General features: G+C 44.1%; 3 protein-coding genes across 13 annotated transcripts in view; 1 reads left to right on the top strand and 2 right to left on the bottom strand.

Moving 5' to 3' along the window:
- Window positions 1–1,031: 1,031 nt before the first annotated feature.
- On the bottom strand, window positions 1,032–3,436 carry CFAP141 (cilia and flagella associated protein 141). The gene is made up of 4 exons (XM_044672540.1): window positions 3,359–3,436; window positions 3,016–3,056; window positions 2,422–2,551; window positions 1,032–1,133 (listed from the first exon to the last, which is right to left on the bottom strand). The coding sequence occupies exons 1-4, from the start codon at window positions 3,434–3,436 to the stop codon at window positions 1,032–1,034; spliced, it is 351 nt and encodes a 116-aa protein (XP_044528475.1).
- Window positions 3,437–3,794: 358 nt separating this feature from the next.
- C4H1orf43 (chromosome 4 C1orf43 homolog) lies at window positions 3,795–8,888 on the bottom strand. 5 transcript variants are annotated; one of them, XM_044671809.1, is made up of 7 exons: window positions 8,698–8,888; window positions 8,329–8,430; window positions 7,740–7,857; window positions 7,483–7,536; window positions 5,923–6,089; window positions 5,764–5,822; window positions 3,795–4,671 (listed from the first exon to the last, which is right to left on the bottom strand). In XM_044671809.1, exons 1-7 carry the CDS (start codon window positions 8,761–8,763, stop codon window positions 4,473–4,475), a joined length of 765 nt encoding a protein of 254 aa, XP_044527744.1. In that variant the 5' UTR covers window positions 8,764–8,888; the 3' UTR covers window positions 3,795–4,472. The 5 variants fall into 5 exon arrangements, with proteins under 5 accessions (XP_044527744.1, XP_044527745.1, XP_044527746.1 ...); XM_044671813.1 differs by having other exon boundaries at window positions 4,588–4,671; window positions 5,758–5,822; XM_044671810.1 differs by lacking the exon at window positions 7,483–7,536.
- A 344-nt stretch (window positions 8,889–9,232) lies between these two features.
- UBAP2L (ubiquitin associated protein 2 like) overlaps window positions 9,233–9,432 on the top strand; it is a 50,107-nt gene continuing 49,907 nt past the window's right edge. For 6 of the 7 annotated variants that reach the window (XM_044676395.1, XM_044676394.1, XM_044676393.1 and 3 more), the window contains exon 1: window positions 9,233–9,293. The gene's annotated coding sequence lies outside the window, so the exon portion shown is untranslated. Of the gene's footprint in view, window positions 9,294–9,339; window positions 9,359–9,432 lie in introns of those variants that run through there. The other variant, XM_044676390.1, reaches the window with a different exon arrangement.

The following is a 9,432-nucleotide window of genomic DNA, read 5'->3' as shown; positions in this document are numbered from 1 at the left end:
TGGAGTTTTGGATTCCTGAAGTGGGAATAAGGGCTTGGATCAACAAGTGCTGGGTTGAAGTAGGAAATCTTGGGCAGAGCAGACAAGATCATCAGTGGTTGTGGTAGGAGTGTGAGTAGCTCACATTTCTACAGAGCTTTAAATATTTCAAAACTAAACTTTCAACAGTCCTATGAAATGTAAGCAGTGCAAATATTATCACCATTTGAAAAAGAGGAGACCAAGGCGCAGTGACCTGTCTCTAGCCACACAGTAAATACTGGACTCATCATTTGAACCTGGTCTTTTTTGACTTCAATTCCAGTGATCTCCATCCTCTTCATCTCACAGCCTTATAATAGTGGGGTGTCAGTGAAAGGTTAGGGAGGGGGAGAAGAGTGATGGCGTATCCCCCAATGGCAAAGGTAGCTCACAGGAAAGTGAAGCCTTAACTGGGACAGTCATTGATATATATACTATGTAAATATAGTATATTTATATATATATAAGTATAGGTGAGTCAGCTAGAAAAAGGTTTGAAAACAAACAGCAGCAACTGAAGGAATGTGTTTAAACAGAAAAGGGCTTGGGAAGAGAAACTTGATAGGAGTTTGCAAAGGGGAAGACAACAAGCTACTGATTAGATGACTGTGGAAACAGAAGTTTTGATATATATTTCAAGGGTGAGCCCTAAGGACTGAGCTTAAAGTGGTGGCCTAGTGGGAGATCCATATTTAAACTATTAACAACCAAAATCATCATCATTAATAACCAGAATGCATCAAACAATGCCCCTCTCTCCCTCCCAGCTAGTATTCACCAGAATTACACTCCCTGAATTGATCACAAGAGGTCACTCTTGCCTTGATCAGCCTTTTAATATATCACCTTTACCAAAAAAAAAAAAAAAAAAAAAAAATACAGATGAAAAATGGACAGCCTGGTTCTAGGCAGATAGCCTGATCCAGACTTATCTTAGGGAGAAAATTTTAGGCCTCGGGGACCCCGAAGTATGAATGGTTAGAGAAAAAGGGACAGTGCCTCTGATGCCTTCAGAATCTTTCCACATAAAAGGATTTGCCCATCTGATTCAGCTCCTGCTGGTACTGTCGCTGCTCCTTCTCAAACAGTTGATTTAAGGCAGCTTGCCGAACCTGGGAGAGGGAGGGTCAGAGTAAAGTGTGGACACTTGTCTTCTGGTACCCACCCACCTACCACCCTTTATACTTGTCTAGCTTTTGGGGTTGGTTTGGTTTTTTTAAACTGAACACAGGGGACAAGAGGTAGGTAGGTCAGAGAAGGTAGCCTACACTTTGTACAAATGAACACGGAGCAAAACATCATTTCTTCAAGCTAGGTGAGCCTAATATGGCACAACAGAAGTTAAGGGACACTAGGGAAATAGAAAAAAAGGCAATTCCTGGGGCAACTTGAAGTAATTTGAGTCTAGGAAGCTAGAGAAGCACTAAGGAAAAAAGATCAGAGAATCAACCAATAAATAAATATTTATTAAGAGTCTTCTATGGGGGCAGTGAGGTGGCTCAATGGGTTTCAAGCAAGGCCTAGAGATGGGAAGCCTTGGGTTCAAATCTGGCCTCAGATACTTCCTCACTGTGAGGCCCTAGGCATGTCACCAGTTTAAAGCTGCTGAGAAATTTGATCTTCTGGTGGAATGAGATAGATGAGAAGGGATTTCCAAATGGACTAGATTGCTCCCTTTTTGTATATAGTGTCTGGCCTCCTTTACCCCGTTAGGAGTGTAGAATGTCATTATTGGCTCTCTCTTTGCCCCTTCTCCTGGAGGGGGTGTTGGCCCTTGCCCCTTGGAGTGTCTTGGGTCTCTAGTACCCCATGGGCTTTCTTTATCAGCAGGGGACAGGTATATGAGCCTCAGGACCTGGCCTACTGCTGAGAGGTGTTTGCTTCATTTCTCCACCCACTTAGCTGGAGGGCCAGGAACTTGCTGCTCAGGACACACTTGGGCCCATCCAATGGGTCTAGATGGCAGCATCTTACTTGCTAAGTTTCCTTACTTACCCTTTCCCAAGTTTTAACCAGGGAACGGAAGAATAAAAGTGGCAGTTGGTAAAAAAAGTGGGGGGAAAAAGTCTAGCCTAACCCTTACCACTTTTCTGCCTGGGAACCAATATACATTATTGATTCCAAGATGGAAGGTACAGGTTTTGAAAAATAAATATTTAAAAAAGAGCCTACTGTGTGACAGTCATTGTGCTAGGCCCTGGAGAATTTGTTATATTTGAATATCAAAATATATAACAAGTTGCTGAATTCAAAGCTCTGCTACTTAGAATGAAAAAGACTGGTGAATTGAGGACATGTTAAGTCCAGCTAGCTGCTAGCAAAGTGGATCAGGGTAGACTATGAATGGCCCTGGGGATCCTAGCGAGCAAAAGGGTCCAATAGTAGGGCTGACCCACTCACAATCAGCAGCTGTTTGTTGGCCATTGCCATCTCCTGTTCCGCAGTGTCTTGCATTCTCAGGATAGCATAAGGGTTCCTCCTCTGGTCCATTGTTGCCTGCCATACACACTGCACCACTGTATTTTTCCAACTGCCCCAGGAGATGTGAGATGGATTTGTGTTAGCACATAATACTATTGGGCATCTCTGTAACCTAGAATTTCTATCTTATATTTCCTACATAGTTAAGCTCAAGTATAGGTATTGTCTACTATACCTCACTGGAACCTCTAAGAAGTATTCATTATACTGCTGGGAATGGATCAAGATCTCAACAAAGGCTCCCCCTTATTGACCACCCCCGTTTACATTCAGGGTATCTTGGGAGACAGAAACTAGAGAAAGGGGATAACTGACGAGTGTAGTCTAATCTGGGGAGCATTGATGCATAGCTATGGACTTACATTTGTTTAGGTATGTGAAACAAAGCTAATTCTTATCTCTCCCTGAACTACTGAGATAATTATAATATTGAGGAATAGGTTGAGAATGGAGAACACAGGAGGCAGGAGTCATTGGAAGGGCTAGGGATGGAGGAGGGCGTAGGTAAATTACCTCTTAACAGCCTTTTCAAATGCTACTACCCTCTTGTAACTCTGCAAGGAAAATGTACCTGGTCAGCACAGTTACCAAGAGCCCACCCTAGCACCCATTGGTTAGCTTAGCTTAGAGGAACTTAGGGAATCCTTTCCCCACCATCACCTCTTCAGAAACAGGTAAGAGTAATGGCTGGCCACACATCATTCAAAATATTTCAACATTGACATGGAAAGCAACATATCCCAATCCTGGGGGAGGTAGTGTTACTGGGGTAGAGATCTCTTCACAAAATCTTTGCTTCCCACATTCTGGGGAAATAGATCTGGGAAACCCCATCAATGCTTCATCACTGCCATACCTCTTCTATCTTTATAACCTGGTCCAAGGTCAGGGGCATCCCCAAGTTTGTTGGGAGCTTACTAGGCCGGATAGACATTGTTGACTGTTGCTCTTCCTGTTTTGTCCTTTCACTGATCTCAATTACCCTGGTTACTAGGCATGCCTCCAATAATACCCTAGGCCTAGGCCCTGATTGGTCACCTGGCTTGTTGCCTAGGTGACCTGAAAGGGAATCCTAGTTCTTCAGTCTTCTAAGAGTGACCCCACCACCACCTAAGAAGAGTAGACCCAAATCCAGGACCTCTTATGCTGGTATCCAGAAGCAGCACTATAGTTATAATTTCAGGAGAAACAGCCTCACCATAGCCTCACAGGTGTACACATAGAGAACCCCCTCCCCCACCATGTTGAGCTACTTCAGACAGGTAGAAGCAGAAATCAGCAACAAATAATACTTATTTTTTTACAGCTGTTTTATTAAATAACCAGTTTATAAAGTGAGACCAATGTAGTGACTTATTGGGGGAATAAGGAATTAGTGCCTATGTCACAACAGTTCCCCATAGTCACTTGCCTTGATCTACAGTATTCGAAAAGGTCAAGGCAGTGCACTTAAAACACAATACAAATCTCAACAGAGCTTGGTTTAAGTACAACATCCTAGTTCCTCTTGCCCATCTTATTCCATAACTTTAAATGACATGTCCATGGGCTGGAGTCCCCCATCCAACTGCATAAGATAGGGGCTCTGTGGTTTCCATTTCTACCATCATGTGCCCTCCCCCCACCCCAACCCATTTAGAGTAAAACTGACTTTAGGAGAGCAAAAAATAACCATGATCAAAAACAAGTTGGGGTAAGGAGAAAGTGACATACAAAGGGAGAATATGTGGATTCAAATCCATAAAAATGCTAGTGGAGGGGGGAAAAGACTGCCCCTAATGTGGAGTTCTACAGCAGACCAGAGAAAGAAGCTAAGGAAGGATTTCCAGGCATACACTGCAGGAATTCTGGGCCTAATGGTATCAATGCTGTCCAGTGCTGCTCTGTTTGCTGCCCTGGAGAAATCCCTGGGTACTGAGACTGGATTCTCTTATTGGAGCCACATTAGCTATGGCTCTCCTCAAATTCAGTCAAAGGGTGCTTTCTAGTGTGTTGTAGTTATCCTTAAAACTCTTCAGCTCTAGGAAGTGCTTGGCTCTTTTACTCTTCTGGCTGGAGGGCAGATAGGTGACCTGGATAGTTGTTGGGGAGGAAACTTCAGGAGATTGTGTTAGATCCTTAGCTGCCGACTGATGCTGACGCTGGGAGTTTCCACCACGGGCTTTGACACTGAAGCATCCAAGGAGAAAATAAGTTATGACCAACACAAGAGAAAGATCACAGTTCAGAGCTCATTGACTCTAATGGTCAATGAACTAATGGTCTCTGCCTCCATCCCTCCCTCCCTCCATATGCACATTGTAGTTTGCTATAATTCAACTTAATTTTGAAAAAGAACATTCCTTTCTCTAATATGTGCCAAATTTTTATTACATGAAGCTTAAAACCAACCTCTCCCTTCCCTTTTAAATCATAAAATCTCAAGCATTCTACTTTTCCAGTCTTCACATACCACATTCCTCTACCCTCCATTTACTTTATTGTCCATCCAGACTTGTTGACTTACTCTTCTTCAAAGACATTTCACATTCCAGGATCTGGGGACACTAGGTTTTTAAAGTAGAATGCTCCATCCCTCACCCCACCCCCCACTTTCCTTCTGCCTCTCAGAATCTCTGGTTTCCTTCAAAACTCAGCTCAAGAACCACCTTCTTTCTACAAGAAGTTTTTCTTGATTTCTTAGAGCTACTAGTGCCCCCTTTCCCAAATTAGCTCATATTATCTATATTCTCCAAATAAATTCTGTTTCTCCCTCTGAAAGGTAAGTTATTTGGAGACATTGTTCCATTTTCATCTTTCTATTGCCTTTCCAGTGCTTATCAATGCCTGGCACACAGTATACTGCCACTTTATTAACATTTATTAACATAAGGGATATCTTTGAGTCATCTAGATTCTAGGTTGTCTCCTTCATTTTTATAGGTGAGGCTCAGAAAAAAGAGATTTGTCCAAGTCATCATATATAATAAATCCATGTACTACTGAATGCAAATCTAGTTCTTTTTTTCACTTTGCCATCTATCAATCTATCTATCACAAGTAGATTCAACTCCCTTTACCAGACATTGTTTATAGAAAGTTGCCTGGCATCACAGGCATTTTGTCTATTTTATTTTCTATTGATGGTGCCCCCCCAATGTCAGTTCAGTACTATTGGGTCCTCTAATATTTTGGGTCCTCATATATTTTACATATAAAGTATTAAAAACAAAACGAAAACTCACAACCAGCCCTACTTTGACATGTTTTACCCACACTCACGCGGTAGCCAGTTCACTCAGTGCTTCCTGATAATGTAGATATTCTGTTTGGCCAAAGACCTGAGGAGAAAAAGAGGGTAGGAATCTTTTAAGCTCTGTTCTCTACTGTTTCCACTTCAAATAAGAAATCCACAAGTAGCAAACAGATCAACTGACTTACTCCAGTTCCATATCGAGCTGTCTCATAACCATCTAACAGGGTATCAATGAGGGCCTTTCGGACACCCTTGAAGGGAGTACTTGTGTTTCGAAGCTCCAGCAGATATGATCGAAAATTCTTGCCCATCAAGGATCGAGGATGTCGGCCTTCTGAATGGAATGGGATCTCTGAAAAAGGTAAAGACATGATGAAAATACTTCTTTAAGCACTTACTGTAAAGAATGTCTTGTACCCCCAAGTAATCTTGATCAATAATTCTTCAAATAAGGGAATGAAACTTTTAAGTAAGTCATAGGAAATTCTGGAAGGAATAACAGAAGCCAAACATATAGGCTTCAACAACTATTTGGTAAGGGTAGCAAATAGTGGATTCTGTGAATGGGAGGATCTACTCCTCAACTTCTTGGGTTTCTTATCTATTTCCCACCATTTAAGAATCTATTAACATTTTTAAAAAGTGGGTATGTATGGGTAAACCTTCTATAGCTTTGGTTCTATATGTTTATTCCTATTCCTTCTGATCAGAGTATCTTCTGATCACTTTTCAGCTTGATTAGGAGCGGGATTTTGGGTGGAGATTCAGGGTTTAGGCTCAGGGAATATAGAATTCAAATAGGGGCCTGAAACCTAAGGCCTTGTGATATTTCTTTGTAACCCTCCTTTGCCTTCACCTCTGAGATGTCTATCTGTCTTAGCTCCCCCTCCCTCATTTCTCTTGGTTTAGGGGTCCTAACCTGGGATTGCTTATCATTAGGGATGTTTTTCCCTAGAGGCCAGGTCTCTACTTTCAAAGAAAGCAGTTAAGAAGATGGACTAGTAGACTAAAAGTCAAGAGACTGAGGTTTTACCACTCACTAGCTAGTCTATGACCTTCAGCAAACCATTTCCCATTTGTAAAATAAGTGCTGATAAAACTAGATGTTTATCCTTTTCTAGCAGTAACGGCAAGAATCCTTAATATCACAGAATATGTAAGTTAAAAAAATACCAAAATATAGCACCTATATAACTGTTTTAAAGTTTTGCAAAGAGTTTTACAAATATTTTCTTATTTGATCCTCACAACCACCTGAAGTAGTAGGTACTACTATTATTCTAATTTTATAGACAGGGAAACTAAGGCCAGATCAGGTTAAGTGACTTCCTCAGGATCATAGTGTTTGAGGTGGATTTGAACACAGATTTTCCTACCTCCAGGTCTAGCACTCTTACCCATTGGGCTTTTTAACTGCCTATTCTAATATGAGGTGAAATTGAAGCAGATCTTTCCTGCCTTCTAAGAATTCAGCAAACTGTTTCCCTTCTCCCATCCTCCTTATCCAAAAAATAAAGGGAATCATTGGCAAAATATCTCTAAAGAACGATTGGCTTTCCTCATCAAGTTGGTCCCCAAGGGAAGGAAATATATTCTGTAGATTCAAGGGAATTCCTAAGACAAATGTGCCCCAGTAAGGATAGGATAGATTTATTCTTATCCTTATGATGTGGGCTTTAAGCTTCTTTTCTAACTAGAGCATCAGGATCCCTTTAGAGACCTTCCCAGACCTGACTGACCCTTACCAGAGGCACGAATGGCATCCAATGCTTTCATTCTGTACAGGTAGTTGTAGCAATCTGTAAAGATAATTGCTTGAATCAGGAATACCATTCCCAATACCCTTTTACTATTAAGCCTGCTCTCTTAGATCAACTATAACAAAAAGCAAGCAAAGTTATGATTTCATAGGCACTTCTAACTCTCAGCTCCCAGAAAATAAACTCTGAGCTCCTAGCTTTCCAAATTTACTGATCCCCAAGGTGGAAAACTCGCCCCATACGTTGATTTCCTGGTGTCTCCAGCTGTAAAAGTCTGGCATCATCCTCTTCAAGGAGCTGAGGTTCATACTTTACATCCTGGACCTTGGATAGTCGGATGTCAATCTCTTCCTTCAGATCCTGCTCACATGGAGAAGGGAACAGCAATCATCTTAGAATGCTTATCCTTGAGGGTTTCCTTTATTATTAATACCTCCCACCAATTTAAAAATGCAGTAATCTCTGGGGCAGGGTAATAAAACGATTGGTCAGGAAGAGGAAGCAAATTAAAATCTTTTGACTTCTGGTACCTGGGGAAGTACCCAGGAAGAAATGGGACTAGGATTCTCCAACACTCAAGAGACCCATCAAAAATCATCCAGCATCCAGGCAATAAATTACAGGGGGAATACTTAAAAAACACCAACTGACAATCAACAGGCAGCATTTCTGAAACTCAGGTTTTCCTACAGTAGTGTTCTTTCCACAATCTCAAATTATGTAGATGGGCCTTAAGTAGATTAGGGCTATATGCCAGAGATGGAGAAAAAACCTTATCTTTTCATTTAAAAACTGCTGATCATGAACTTCAGAGAATTTCCAGAGACCCACCTTAGGAGCGTTGTGCCCCACAGGGACATGAGGGCCTCTTCGAGACTTCATAGCAAAACGCATTATCTGCCTCTTCACAAAAATGAACAACAGCACAAATACCTGGGGGGGAAATCAGCCTTGGAGACCCCTCTAAGAGCTGAAAGCTCCAGCTGCGGCTCCCCACAGCCCCCTTCCCATTTCCCCCCAAATTCGGAGATCCAGGTGAGCGGGACTTCCCCCAACCCGGTTGGGCGGGTCAGTAGAGTGAGGGTGCCGGCACGAGGGGAGCTGGGGGTGGGCGCGGAGCCAGGAGGGCGTGGACGGTCAGCCTCGGGACAGGGCTGGTCACGGGGGAGGGAGGGGTGAGTGTGGGGGGTCGCTCCTCACCAAACTCCCGTAGGCCATCACCAGCACTACGTTCACCCCGGACAACCAGTTACTGCTGGACGCCATGGCCTCCCTCCAGCTTCGTTAGCTCGGGCTCCGCGGTAGCGACGGCCACAGGGCTCCCTGGCGCTCCCTGGCCATTTCCTTATGGGGGAAGCCAAAGCCAGGCCCGGTCAGAAAACATGGCGGCCGGGAGCACGGGGGATTGAGGGGGGGAACTGAAGCCGGGAAAGGAAAGAAGGCGGAGGGAAGCGTGACGAGTTCCTCTCCCTCGGCACGTGACACCGGCAAAGGGAAAGAGAGAGCGCGAGAGAGAGGGGCGGGCCTGCGTGGCAGGGAGGAAAAGGAGGGCTTGTGAATGTCACGTGACCGGAGGAGGCTGATCCTCGAATCCGGAGAAGGTGGCTCGTGGCAGGACGACGGGCGCGCGCCTCTTTGCGTATCACGTGCTGGGGGAGGAAGGAAGGAGAGTGGGAGGGGAAAGGCGCGAGAGCGAGCGCGAGAGGAAAAAGAGGGGGGGGTGGAGAGAGAAGAGGGAGTCTATATCACGTGACAGGGGCGGCGCGGCCCGGGGTGTCAGTGTGGAGGAGACTGAGGTAAAGTTGGGAGCGCGGCGGCAGCGGCGGCGGCGGCGGCGGTAGCGGCAGCGCGGCGGGGCCGGGTATTGTCCGCGGCCCCTTTAAATCCGCGATTCCCCCTTCACCCTTTCTCTCTTCCCGCCGTGGCCCCTTCTCA

The sequence above is a fragment of the Gracilinanus agilis genome, chromosome 4, assembly GCF_016433145.1.
Source record: "Gracilinanus agilis isolate LMUSP501 chromosome 4, AgileGrace, whole genome shotgun sequence".
NCBI lineage: Eukaryota > Metazoa > Chordata > Mammalia > Didelphimorphia > Didelphidae > Gracilinanus > Gracilinanus agilis.
Note: the sequence above shows the minus strand (reverse complement) of the source record. Positions and strands in the feature narration are given on the sequence as shown.